We start from the raw sequence: 14,278 nt of genomic DNA on the forward strand, positions 1-14,278 counted from the left end.
GTGTGACTAGCCCAAGGTCACCCAGCAGCTGCATGTGGAGGAGTGCAGACACGAACCCGGTTCCCCAGATTACGAGTCTGCCGCTCTTAACCACTACACCAAACTGGCATTTCTTTGCTGGAGCTCTCATTAAGACAGACAATTGTGGGCAAAAGCAGGGTGCCGAGTTGGGATTGGCACCCACGAGTTGGAGAAGGAAGATACGGCTTGCTCATTCCACACACCCCCAGCCAAGAATCCAAAGCATTAAACCGGTGGGTGTGGAGCACACCACCAACAGCTTTTCCGCCCGCTGCTCAAATCAATAATTAAGCCATTCCAAAAGGGCGCCTCACACGTTGCAGGCTGTGACGCCGCTAGAAGAAGCATGGATAAAGCAGTCCCGTCCCCCGTCCCCCAGCATGCCCGTTGCTTGCCCAGATGCCTTGAGGCCCGGAATATTGTTTGATGACCTGTTCCCCCCACCCCACCCCCTGTCCTTCTCCCCAGGTGGCAGGAAACCCTGGGCGGCCTTCAGAGCATCAGCAACCTTTGGGGAAAGGATATCCTGGAGGCATCTTTGCAAGAGCAAACTTTCCCTTCTCAGCTTAAACGGCAAAAGGTCGAGAAGAAGGCGTTGAGTACGGATCCTATCAGGCTCTGATCTGGCAAGAGGAATCCTGCTCTCCGCCACCTCGAGAACGGGCTAGAATTCCTCCGTTTTGCCAGTTTCATTATGAAATTGACACAGGGCTGCCACCAGGCATCTTTGGCAGTGGCTGCAGGGTTAAGGAAGAGGCCGTGTGCCTCCATAATCTTAAAACCGGCTGCAAAATGAGCGTCAAAAGGATCCTTGATTTGGACGCAATTTAAACTTTCCTTCCCAGTAATTGGGAAGCCAGCAGCAGCATCTCCCACAGCAAATACCAGGGCATTCGCTTGGTGCCCTTGTGGGTTTTCTAATTCAGAAGCCTGTTCTGTAACTTTCAAAACAGGAACAGCCAGCAGGGGTGTCTGGGGTCGCAGGCCTGGCTCCCACACCCGTCAGCAGCATGGCTACATTCACTAGCACCCTGACCTGAAGGAGCGTCTCCACCCCCCATCATTCTGCCTGGACACTGAGGTCCAGCGCCGAGGGCCTTCTGGTGGTTCCCTTGCTGCGAGAAGCCAAGTTACAGGGAACCAGGCAGAGGGCCTTCTTGGTAGTGGCACCCGCCCTTTGGAATGCCCTCCCACCAGATGTCAAAGAGAAAAACAACTACCAGACTTTTAGAAGACATCTGAAGGCAGCCCTGTTTAGGGAAGCTTTTAGTGTTTTACAGGTGAAACTCGAAAAATTAGAATATCGTGGAAAGGTTCATTTCTTCCAGTAATTCAACTTAAAAGGTGAAACTAATATATGAGATAGACTCGTGACATACAAAGCGAGATATGTCAAGCCTTTATTTGTTATAATTGTGATGATTATGGCGTACAGCTGATGAGAACCCCAAATTAACAATTTCAACTTTGGGGTTTTCATCAGCTGTACGCCATAATTATCACAATTATAACAAATAAAGGCTTGACATATCTCGCTTTGCATGTCATGAGTCTACCTCATATATTAAACTCCAGAAGCTAATGAAAACAATTGCTTACATAAATGGACTTTTCCACGATATTCTAATTTTTCGAGTTTCACCTGTATATACTATTGCATTTTAATATTCTGTTGGAAGCTGCCCAGAGTGGCTGGGGCACCCAACCAGATGGGTGGGGTGCAAATAAATTATTATTATTATTATTATTATTATTATTATTATTATTATTATTATTCCTTCTTAGTGTTGCCCTTGTAGAACTCGACAGGGAAGAGGATGGAGAGGGAACTAAAATCAGTTGGCTCCGCCTGTCTTTAGCTCTAGCGCCACCTACTGTTGGCCTCCCTGTTTTCCACTCCACCAGGCCCAATGGGCCCCATGTTTAAAAGATGCAGTACGCAATGCTGCGTGGATCTAATGTGAGAAAGCTGTAGTCAAGGACTGCACACCTAAAGGCAGAAGTCCTCTATGCTGCCCCCCCCCCCGTAACAGACGGGTATATTCCCTTGTTGTAGAGGAGAAGCCCTTGTTTCAGGGGTAGGCAGGAAGTTATCCCCCACTTTTTAAAAAATTCGGGAGATGCAGAGAGCACAGGCTGAAATGTTCATTTCAAGGAAGATGCCCAGTTGTGAATACAGAAGGAAGGTGTCGTTTCTCCTGTGCTTCTTCCCTTTTAGAAAAACTGCATTAGTTCCCCTTTCCTGAATGATAAATATTTAGGCCAAGCCCAAATGAGTATTTTTACCTGCAAATGCCTTTACTGTATTTTTCGCTCCATAAGACGCACTTTTTTCCTCCCAAAAAGTAAGGGGAAATGTCTGTGCGTCTTATGGAGCGAATGGTGGTCCCTGGAGCCGAATTGCCCAGGGGCCAAAAGCAGATCCTGCTTTTTTTAAAAGAAAGAGAGAGAAGGGGGTGTTGAAAGGACCCCGCTCAGCAGCTGATCAGCAAGAGATCGGGAGAGAGATAAGACTCCCAGCTCCCTCTGTTGTTGAATGTGCTGCAGAGGGAGGCTGTTTGTTTCCCCAGCCACATGTAACTGGCTGATTAGATTATCTTTCTGCAAACTGTAGAAAGGGCTCCTTAAGAATCTGCAGAAATGTGAGTTGAACCCCATAAAATTGCCATTTTCCTCTTGCTTTCCCCCCTTTGCAAAAGCTTTGCTTTTCCCCCTTCGCAAAAAAAAGCTGCACAAATCTGAGCTGATCCTCAAAAAACCAGGGCTTCCCCCCTTTCTTCCTCTAAAAACTAGGTGTGTCTTATGTTCAGGAGCGTCTTTTGGAGCGAAAAATGCAGTACAGTACCTGTAGCCTCTGTTCCTCCCACTAGAATATCCCGCTGGATTTTGCCATCGTCTTCATCCAGAGCAAACCACCGGCCACATGGGAAGTTGTAAATGCATTTGTTGCCTATGTCCTCAATGATAACCTAGGGCGGGAGCAGAGACTCATTTGAACAAGGAGAGGAAGACAGGTACAAGAAAGACACGGCATTTAATAAGGACGCCCAACTACTTTTAGCTGGATTCATGGGAACAAACACACGGCCCATACTTTTCCTTTATTTATTGTTTCTTGAGTTTGTACCCCACCCGTTCTCTGCAAAGAGCCCCCACCCCCGAGGGGGGCAAACAGATTCCCAACTGGAAAGCCATAGCAAAGCAAAAGCATTCTAAAGACAATTCCAATTCATAACATCTAGAGGTAGGTGATGGGACTGCCAGTATTCTTCAGCCACCAAATGCCTGGGTAAACAGCAATGTTTTCGGACCCTCCCTGAAAGTTGATCATGATGGAGAGAGGCGCCACCTCGCTAGGGAGGGCATTCCACAAGTGGGGAACCACCACTGAAAAGGCCCTGTCAACAAAAGCACTATGCTTTTGCCTGAGAATAATGAGGGAACTGCAACCTTCCTTACAAAAATAGAGAGAGTGTGTTAATTTACTGGGGGGGGGGGACTCAGAGGATTGGGTGGCAGCACTGCTATTGGTCAAGGTGGCTTCAAACCCTGGCATCTGCAGGTAGTTCTGGAAAAGACCTGTTTCTGAGATCCCAGAGAACTGTTGCTAGTCCATGTGAATCTGTAAGGAGCTAGACGGACCTACTAGCTGACTTTCTATAAGGCTTCCTATGTCCCTAGACAACAAATCAGCTCATCTGCACAAACCTTGGACAAGAACCACCCAGCGGAGCCTCCCTTGTTATTGTGGCCTATGGTGATCTTCCTCAACTTTCCCAGGTTGGGAGCATCGAGGGTGAACTTGTCTTCTGCACCTTTCTCAAAATTGTCCTTGTCGTTGTCCAGCCTCCGCTCTCCTGAGAAACAAATGACATAGGAAGGAAAAAGGCAAACGGATGAGGAACTTTTCTTCAGCGTCTCTTCAGCCTTGAGGTACGCCAATATGCAAAACGCATGTAAATTTAATTGATAGATTCATCAATCAATAATCTGCTAAAAGGTACGTGCTTAATCAAGTAAAATTATTTAGTCTGTTGAGAGACCAAGTAATTTGCCTCGATAGTTGTTTAATACAGGACTGAAACGTGCTGTTGGGGGGGGGGGGAGACACAATTTCTGAAAAATTCCAGGAGGACAGCTGCACTCCTCGTGATGAGTGAAACTTGGCTCTGTGTGCTCAACTCGCTTGCTTTGCATGCCAATCTGGTTGCATCAATCAGCTCTGAGCACCTCACAGGCATTGCAGCACTGGGAAGAGCAGGAACTGAGAAACAGTGAGTGGGCGGGAAAGTTTTGTGTTTGTTATCCTTTCATTCCACCCTTCCTCCAAGGATGGGTAGATAAACTTTTCTTCCCACCTGAGGGCCACATTCCTTTCTGGGCAACCTTGCTGGGGCCATAGGCCGGTGGTTGGCGGGGCCAGAGGCAAAAGTGGGAGGAGCAATGGATGCAAATTTACCTTTATGCAGCAGGCGGGCTCCTAGGCACACACAAGCACACACCTTTCTATACAGGAAACCTAGAGGCATGGTCAGAGTTCAAGGGCATATTCCAGCGAGGCAAAAACACTCGAGGGAAGGACAGAGCGGAGCTGGTGAAGGGCATCCCCTGGGGAGAGGGTGTGTGGCCGGGGAGGGGTGTGATTTGAGGGATCCTGAGAGTCGGACAGAGAGGTATGGAGGGCTGCATTTGGCCCACAGGATTAAAGTTCCCCTCCCCTGCCCAAGAAGTGTAGGGTGGCATGCAAAGTGCACTCTCTCACTCATACTCTCACACACAAACACACACACAAAATACATATCGAGACAACATCCCTGCAAGTTATACTAGGCTAACAGTTGAACCCAAGTCTCTCTGCTCCTAGTCTAACACTGTTCCAGTGTTTCTCAAACTTGGGTTGCCTGCTGTTGTGGGACTACAACTCCCATCATCCCTGACAACTGGGCTGCTAGCTAGGGATGATGGGAGTTGTAGTCCAACAACAGCTGGAGACCCAAGTTTGAGAAAAGCTGCGTGTAACCACTACGCTAGCTCCCAGGAATATCCCCAACAGCGACACCCCTTTCTCAGAATAACATCTCGGGGGGGGGGGAGGTGGATTATTTCATTGTTCATCTGTTTGGTTTGCTGCAGGCCAAAGGAAACAGCTCCTCGCAATATATACTACCTGTGTCTCCATTCTGGCCGAAAAGGTTAATAAAAACATCTGCGTCTGTTCCACTGCCACTTAGATCTCCTGTAAAAACTTTGACCACATATTTGTTCACTGCAAAGAGAGAGAGCAAAAGCACACAATCTCATTAACAAGGATAAAGATTATTGGATGCATAATGAGTTGGAGCTGCAACAAAATGTTGCAGTATGGGATGATGATCTTCAGGAATGCAGCTCCTCCATTCCATTCCCCTACCCCTGATTATATATATGTGTGTGTGTGTGTGTGTGTGTGTGTGTGTGTGTGTATATATATATATATATATATATATATATATATATATATATATTTCAACAGTAAAAGTTAGCATTCCCCGGGCACACTGCCCTCATTTGGTTGTGTTTTAAAGTTCCTTACTGGCATTAAAAAGAATAGAAAACATTTCTTTGTTGTTTTGTAAACCTCAGGATTCCCTCAATTCAGCTGATCCCTCCATCTTGTGCATCAATAATGTGCCTTTCAGAACTTGGAGAGATGGGCCAGGTGTCAGAAAAGGTTATTTATGTATGCTACTACCGCAGCTCGTGTTTTGGTAGCCCAAAAATGGAAAAGGAGAGACTAAAGTCCCAGCTAAAGAAGTTTGGCAACTTAAACTGATGGAATCTGAGCAGCTTGTGGAACTAACATATAGAGTAAGAGAACGAGAAGAACATACGTTTAAAGAAGAATGGAAAATGTTTATTGAATATATGGAGGGGAAAATGTGTTTATTTGAAAACGTGGGCAGCATTAAGATAAATTCAACAGTGTGAATAAGTTTTGATGGATGTAATAATGGAATGCCAAACGGTTCCATGAACCATGGAAAGAGAGGAAGGGAAGTCATTGATATTTTAAGGTTGTTTAAGTGAATATTCCAAAATGTAAAACAGAAATTTAATATATATATTTTAAAAATTTTTTGGAGAGATGGCTATTAATAAAGATGATGACAATGATTAAAGAAGCCTGAGGCAACACAAAAAACTCATTCATATGTTAGTGGCTTACTTGTGAACAATAGATCCATTACTCGATGCAAAGATAGTTATCATTTGTGCATTCTCTAGACTCCAATCCAGAGCTGGAACAGCCCAACTTTGCATGAATCTCTAGAATCCATTATAAGGTTCTAATCTTCCAGTAGCAATGGCCAGTGGTGTCAAGTATCCCGTATTGGCCGGGATTCCCCCATTTTTAAACGCGTTTCCCGCTGCGTCCCCGGATGACTCAAAAACCCGTATATTCCCGGGTTGTCAATATACGGGTTTTTGAGTCATCTGGGGGACGCAGCGGGAAACGCGTTTAAAAATGGGCCTGGTCAGGAAGCTTCTCCTTCCCCTCCCCCACTCTGCCGCCCGCGCACGTGCTCCCACCCGGCCGCACGCCCCTGTCTCCCTTCCTTCCCCGTCTCCTGTGCGCCCCACCTTCCTGGGTGTGCTGCAGCTACTATTGCTGCTGCGAGAAGGCGGTGGCGGTGGCAGCAGCAGCCTCAGTCCCTTGGGTGGCTGCTCGCAGCGCTGTCCTAAGGCTTGGATCCGTTTGGCTTCGCCTCCCAGGATTTGTAGCCAGGGAGGATGCTCCCCTCCAGCTCACACTCCACCCGCCCCGCTCCCAGGAGAGCCCCTAGTTCTGGGCCTCGCTTCTCCCCCCGCCCCACTTCCCCTCCCAACAAGTGAATGAATCAGCCTCAACTCAGACCCACTTCCTCGCTGCCCCTCCCCGTCCAGCGCAGCCCAGCAGCGCCGCTAATGAAATCGCTGCCAATGGACACGCCTCCGCCCGTTCCGCTTGTTAGCACCGCCCGAGGCTACCGCTTCCTGTCCCTACCACTGCAGCAGGGAAGGGGGTCGATCTGTTTCAGGTGCGCTTTGGATCCCCCACCTCGTTTAGGACATCCTGTTCTCCATAACTTATTAGAGGGGAGGGGGAGAACGATCAGTAAGAAAGACCCGGAAAGTGCCGTTTGATCTAGGGAATAGCACGGACGCCGCGTTCCAGCTGCTCCGCCCACTTTTGCTTCTGGCTCCGCCCACCACTGCCATGTGACTGTCATAGGTGAGGCTGCTGATCCCTTATTTTCAAATCCAAAAGTTGACAGCTATGGCAATGGCTGCACAGGAAGTGGGGGGGGGGGAGAGAGAGACAGATGCTCAGTTTCATCTCTAAAAAATGGTCTTCCTCTTCAGGTGTTCTGGCAATTGATGAGATGGCTACAAGCAAGTTGGGAGAGGAGACCATGGGTGAAAGCACTCTGGAAGTTCAGTGATGCATTGCACTAGTTCTAGCCACCCCATTTGGAGAATTCCCATAACACAGTGTGTCTGCTCCCTCTGCTGGTTAGAAACACATTGGCTTGGAAATGAACAGGTAAATTTCATCAAAGTCTTAATAAAGAAAGTCACTGAGGAATGATTATATGCAGTCACATGATGATGAGGACTGGTCTAAAGAGTCAAACGAATTTGATTGGTTCAGGATGATGCTATTGGCTTGCAAATGTTAAGACTGCTGCAATCCCTCGATTGGTGAATAGAAATCACATATCTAATCTGGAAATGTGGTTCGGATGTGGTTCTTCACAGCCTCCTCATTATTGTTGAGGCTGCCCCTGTGTTTATTTGGATTTCAATATTTCACCTGGAGCCTACATCTTTCTCAATGGGGTTCCTGGAAGGGACGCTTCCAGTCTAGGGACCCCTTTAAATTTCTCCAGCAGCGCCAGGCATGAAGCCAGCTGGAAGGGAACGACACTACATGTCTGTAAGAAGGAACAGTGGAAGAGCGAGGCAAGTAATTCCTGTGCCTGGAAGGGCTGTGTGAGTTTCTCTGCTTCCCTCGGAAGACCTGTTTAGCGGCATCATTGACTAAATCTGGCAGGAAGGAGAGGCTAATTAAGCTTGGACTGATTCCTAGTTTCACACGACATCTTGGCAACAAGCGAGAAGAAGAAGCCGCAGCAGAAAAGAGTCGAAATGCAAACAGATGGAGAAGACTGATTCGCCAGGAATCACGTCCAAATACATGTCTAGGGATCTGCAAAATATCTTTTTCCCTTCAGCATGCCGCAGATTTGTTTTTTCGGATTCTTGCAAACAGAAATGGAAGGAAGGGAGAGAGCAATTGCCGCAGGTGTGCGGAACCACTTTCAGCCCGAAGGCCAGATTCAAATCTGGAGAACTTTCCAGGGGCCGCATTCTGGTGATGGGCGGGGCCAACAGCTAAAATGGGTGGAGCTAAAGGCCACTGAAGGGAAAGTAAAGCAGCTAAGCAAAAAAACAAAAACAAAAAACCTCATCTAAGCACAACCAAGAAATTATATATTTTTTACTCATTTTCTGTAAATTTAAGTAGTTTGCATTCAATTCCTCCTTAGCCGTAGGGGCAACTGCAAATAAAATAAGTAAAATTTGCATAAAATATGTAAAATGGAGTCTCAACCTGAGGGCCATGGATAGTGCAGGAAGTGGGAAGCCAATCAAAATGATTGATAGGTGACATCAAATTATGTCACGTGATAGGTGAGAGGGTGGAGTTTCCTAGAAATGGCCTCTAAAAGCCATATAAAGGGGCCTGGTAGATTGAATTTAGGCCCACAGTCCAGTGCTGAATTACTGTCACCCTCCAAAGGTAGCTGTTGCCATCGTTGTGGCCTGGTTGATACAGGCTGAATGACAGTTCCCATAAGGATAGGGATAAGAAGAACCTGCTGGATCAGGCCAGTGGCCCATCTAGTCCAGCATCCTGTTCTCACAGTGGCCAACCAGATGCTTGTGGGAAACCTGCATGCAGGATTCAAGCACCAGGGCCCTCTCCCCTCCTGCCGTTTCCAGAGGAAGCATTGCTACCTCTGACTGTGGAGACAGAGCAAAACCATCGTGGCTAGTAGCCATTGACAATCTTATCCTCCAGTGTACATGCACATGAAAGCTCATACCAAGGACAAACTTAGTTGGCCTCTAAGGTGCTACTGGAAGGAATTTTTTATTTTATTTTGTTTTGACTATGGCAGACCAACACGGCTACCTACTTGTAACGTATCCTCCGTGAATTCATCCAACCCTCTTTTTTTAATATTTACATTTTATTTTATAAATAAACCAAAGAGCATAAAGAGATACTGTTACAGCAGCTTGAAAGCAGCGTAAGGTTGGATGTTATTGTTGAACTTGTTCAAAACATTGGAAAAAACGCCCAATTTTTCTATATACCTGTTAGGCTGGGTTATAAGTATTGTTTTATAATAGGTTAGCTTAATCCTTGTTGTTGTTGTTGTTGTTGTTTAGTCGTGTCCAACTCTTTGTGACCTCATGGACCAGAGCACGCCAGGCACTCCTGTCTTCCACTGCCTCCCGCAGTTTGGTCAGACTCATGTTGGTGGCTTCGAGAACACTGTCCAAAGATCTCGTCCTCTGTCATCCCCTTCTCCTTGTGCCCTCCATCTTTTCCAACATCAGGGTCTTTTCCAGGGAGTCTTCTCTTCTCATGAGGTGGCCAAAGTCTTGGAGCCTCAGCTTCAGGATCTGTCCTTCCAGTGAGAACTCAGGGCTCATTTCCTTCAGAATGGATCGGTTTGATCTTCTTGCAGTCCATGGGACTCTCAAGAGTCTCCTCCAGCACCATAATTCAAAAGCATCAATTCTTTGGCGATCAGCCTTCTTTATGGTCCAGCTCTCACTTCCGTACATTACTACTGGGAAAACCATAGCTTTAACTATACGGACCTTTGTCGGCGACGAGATGTCTCTGCCTTTTAAGATGCTGTCTAGGTTTGTCATTGCTTTCCTCCCAAGAAGCAGGCGTCTTCTAATTTCGTGACTGCTGTCACCATCTGCAGTGATCATGGAACCCAAGAAAGTGAAATCTCTCACTGCCTCCATTTCTTCCCCTTCTATTTGCCAGGAGGTGATGGGACCAGTGGCCATGATCTTAGTTTTTTTGATGTTGAGCTTCAGACCATATTTTGCGCTCTCCCCTTTCACCCTCATTAAAAGGTTCTTTAATTCCTCCTCACTTTCTGCCATCAAGGTTGTGTCATCAGCATATCTGAGGTTGTTGATATGTCTTCCGGCAATCTTAATTCCGGCTTGGGATTCATCCAGTCCAGCCTTTCACATGATAAATTCTGCATATAATTTAAATAAGCAGGGAGACAATATACAGCTTTGTCGTACTCCTTTCCCAATTTTGTACCAATCAGTTATTCCATATCCAGTTCTAACTGTAGCTTCTTATCCCACATATAGATTTCTCGATTATTTTCTGAAACAACCTATTCTAAAAAACCAAGCAGAGATATTTTAGTTTCCAAGGGTATATGATATCCTAACATGCCAGAGATATTAACCTGAACCAATTTCCAGAATATTTCTATTTGAGAACAGTTCCAAGAGATATGTATGAGATCTGCCTTATTTAATCCACATCTTCAACATTTATCCGGTCCTATCGTCTTTCAAAGTCGTCCAACTTGGTGGCCATCACTGCGACATGTGGCAGTGAGTTCCACGGTTTAAAGACACCACTTTCCCCATACATCGTTTTACAAACTTTGATAAGGATGGTAGCTTTAAGTAATGAGCAACGAGACCTGGCTTTTCACGCTCACTGCCGTTCCGCATAGCCCCAAAGCCTTTCTGCGTATTTGAGCTCACATTTGCTGAAGGTATTTGCAAAAGATGCAGCTCTCTGAAAATAGGGCTTTAGAAATTGGAAGCCCTTTTGCCTTCAAACCAGGCGAGGCATCCAGTTTGCCGCCTCCGCGGCTCGCCAACTGTGCCACTGGGCATGTTCAAAGCCGTGCAGTTCTCCAACTCCAGCTTGTCGGTTTGGCAAGACCCGCTCGCTACAAATCAGCCCAGCTGCTGGGTGCCTTGCGTGGATTAGATGATGGAATCAGCAAATGTGAACTCAAGCAAAAAACAGCCAGAGCTCATAGAGACAGATCCTTCGCAAACTTCAGCCAACCCACTGTACAATCCTTGCTTATGCTGGATCATAAATTGTGCACTGTTGACCAGCTTTCCGGCGCAACCCTCTGCATAGTTGCTTATGAGATGCCAGGAGGCAGAGTGGAATTAGGCCTGGAATGAGATGTGCCCTGCATAGAATATGAATTGTAAAGTTGGTGGGAGGCTTTGACTGCGCTAGAGAAGAAACGAGAATGGAGGGCAAAAGGTTTAAGGCGCTACCCTATGTGGTGACGATGTAAAAAGGTAAAGGTAAAGGGACCCCTGGCCCTTAGGTCCAGTCGCGGACAACTCTGGGGTTGCTGCGCTCATCTCGCTTTACTGGCCGAGGGAGCCAGTGTACATGTGGCCAGTATAACTAAGCTGCTTCTGGCAAACCAGAGCAGCGCACGGAAATGCCGTTTACCTTCCCGCCGGAGCTGTACCTATTTATCTACTTGCGCTTTGATGTGCTTTCGAACTGCTAGGTTGGCAGGAGCAGGGACTGAGCGACGGGAGCTCGCCCCGTCGCGGGGATTCGAACCGCCGACCTTCTGACCGGCAAGCCACCAGCGATGTAAAATTGTCAAAAGGGCCTAGGAAAAGACATATAAAGATTTGAAGAAAATGTGGGAAATGATTGTAGTTTAAAAAATGAAGTTATGATACAGTGGACCCCCCCCCGGATATGAATTTAATTCGTTCTGGGGGTCTGTGCGCACCCCGGGGGAAAAGTAACATGTAGAGCACTTCAGCGCATGTGCATGGGGTGAAACCCAGAAATATACACTTCTGGGTTTGCCGCGTTCATAACCTGAAAGTTACATAACCAGAGTGGTATGTAACTGGGAGAGTCCACTGTATTGAGATGTCCAGGACTTTATTTATTATTATTATTATTAAATCATATTTATTGATTTTCCAATATATATTTTCAATTACCAATCAAATTAAAATCCAAATTAATTATACAATTCCCAATTAAAACAATTCCAATTATGCCAATTTTTTTGTAATTTATAGACTTCCCATGTCTCGGACTCCGGAGCGATTTTCACATCTCTTTCAGTTGCATTCACAGTCCAATACTTTCACAGCCTCTGATATATGCCAGCAAGCAGACACGATTATAATAAGTAATGTCTCTGTATGGATAAAGCCATTCTCATTCCAAATGCCACATTCTGGACGGCGCCATCTTCTCCTCCTCCTTCTATAACAAATCAAACTTCTTCGCACAGCACTCTCCCCCCGCGCGCATTCCAACCACTCCTTTCCAGGAGAGCCAGACACCTCCATAAATTCCACTATCAATCGTCCATCAAGGCTGGCTTCTCCCTTTGAAGTGGTGCTCAGCTTCATGGACTCTCCTCAACAATCAATCTTTGCTGCGCCATTACCAGCCGGAAGTCCTCCGTTGCTATTAAATCATTCCAAATCTTGTTTCAAGTCCATACAGTTTGTTTATGTAACGTCCAATTCTAGCTAATTCACTCTCAGTCTTTAAAGTCTGCTTGTTATTTCCCTGTGAAAGTGGATTTTCTGGGGGAGGTTTCTCCCATGTTAAGTAAAATATTGAGGCAAAACAAATGAAGGGTCCAGAGCTTCCCTCCCCCTTCTTCTCCCTCTTTCACATACCAATGTAAAGTCCACGTCTTCTTCCAGCTTTCATTCTTAACCGCTCAGGGCTGCTGTTAGCAACATTCTTCCCACTCCTTTGTCCGAGGCATGCCCAAAACCTTTAGCCAAATTTATATTTCCAGTTCTGGGGGTCGTGCATGAATGGGGCCGGCTTCCAGGAGCTCTATCCACACGAGCCCTATGCGCCCAGGCCCCCCACTCGGCCCCGAAGGATCAAAGTGGATTGAGGGGCATCCGTGGGCAAGGCAGCCCTCCCCGTCATCCCGGGGAGGTAAGGGAGGCTGCTTACTCCCATCGCAGTCGCCAAATTAACTCGTGATGGATAGCACAGATGTTACGGTCAGCCATTCTCCCGCTCTGCCTGCCGGAAGTGAGATGTCCAGGACTTGGTGGATTTTTTGAATGAAAGATTCTGTTCCGATATGTGAGACTGGGTGCCAGGCCAAGACCAGCCAACTCCTATGGAAAGAGGAAGAAGCCTCAGCCAAAGAAGATGAAGAAGAAAATAAAGAAGATTGGCAAAATAAATTACCAGTATTGGAGCCTCAGCTTCAGGATCTGTCCTTCCAGTGAGCACTCAGGGCTGATCTCCTTCGGAATGGATAGGTTTGATCTTGTTGCAGTCCATGAGACTCTCAAGAGTCTCCTCCAGCACCATAATTCAAAAGCATCAATTCTTCGGCGATCAGCCTTCTTTAGGATCCAGCTCTCACTTCCATACATCACTACTGGGAAAACCATAGCTTTAACTATACGGACCTTTGTCGGCAAGGTGATGTCTCTGCTTTTTAATCGTGCTAATTAGGATGGCGGAAAGAGAATGCTGCTCCAGGTCATACACAGGCTACAACCGGTTTGAGTGAGCAGCCTTGCCTACAGATCGACACGGCCTGTTACCCGAATCATTTCACATCCGTTGTGCTCCACCGTTAATCACCTTCTTACGTTCATAGTGGCCAAGCAGTCAGCTGCCACCAGACCAGTTGGCAGTCGCCAAGCCGGAAAGCCTGCGTTTATGAAAGTGCATGGTATAGCGGGGCAGACTTTAATCCATTTAATCAACTGAAGGTCGAGTTGATTAACCTGTGAGAGGCAGCTTTAAGCAGCAGAGCTCTGAGCTGAGGGCACAGGAATTCTAGAATCCCCCCACAAACCCCAACCCACCCTCCCATTAACAATGCAATAATTGTTAATTAGTCAGATAGGTAATTGATGTTTGGCTAGATTTGTTTGGTTTTATTTAATTAGAAGAAGATGATGAAGAAGAAGAAGAAGAGGGGGAGGAGGAGGAGGAGTTTGGATTTGATATCCTGCTTTATCACTACCCGAAGGAGTCTCAAAGCAGCTAACATTCTCCTTTCCCTTCCTCCCCCACAGCAAACACTCTGTGAGGTGAGTGAGGCTGAGAGACTTCAGAGAAGTGTGACTAGCCCAAGGTCACCCAGCAGCTGCATGTGGAGGAGCGGAGGTGCGA

General features: G+C 46.7%; 1 protein-coding gene across 1 annotated transcript in view; it reads right to left on the reverse strand.

Moving 5' to 3' along the window:
• LOXHD1 (lipoxygenase homology domains 1) overlaps nt 1-14,278 on the reverse strand; it is a 146,743-nt gene that overhangs the window by 114,296 nt on the left and 18,169 nt on the right. The window contains exons 5-7 of the mRNA XM_033164495.1: nt 5,189-5,287; nt 3,730-3,878; nt 2,867-2,990 (exon numbers count right to left, since the gene is read on the reverse strand). Coding sequence (XP_033020386.1) covers nt 2,867-2,990; nt 3,730-3,878; nt 5,189-5,287 — 372 coding nt within the window. The remainder of the gene's footprint in view (nt 1-2,866; nt 2,991-3,729; nt 3,879-5,188; nt 5,288-14,278) is intronic.

The sequence above is a fragment of the Lacerta agilis genome, chromosome 11, assembly GCF_009819535.1.
Source record: "Lacerta agilis isolate rLacAgi1 chromosome 11, rLacAgi1.pri, whole genome shotgun sequence".
NCBI lineage: Eukaryota > Metazoa > Chordata > Lepidosauria > Squamata > Lacertidae > Lacerta > Lacerta agilis.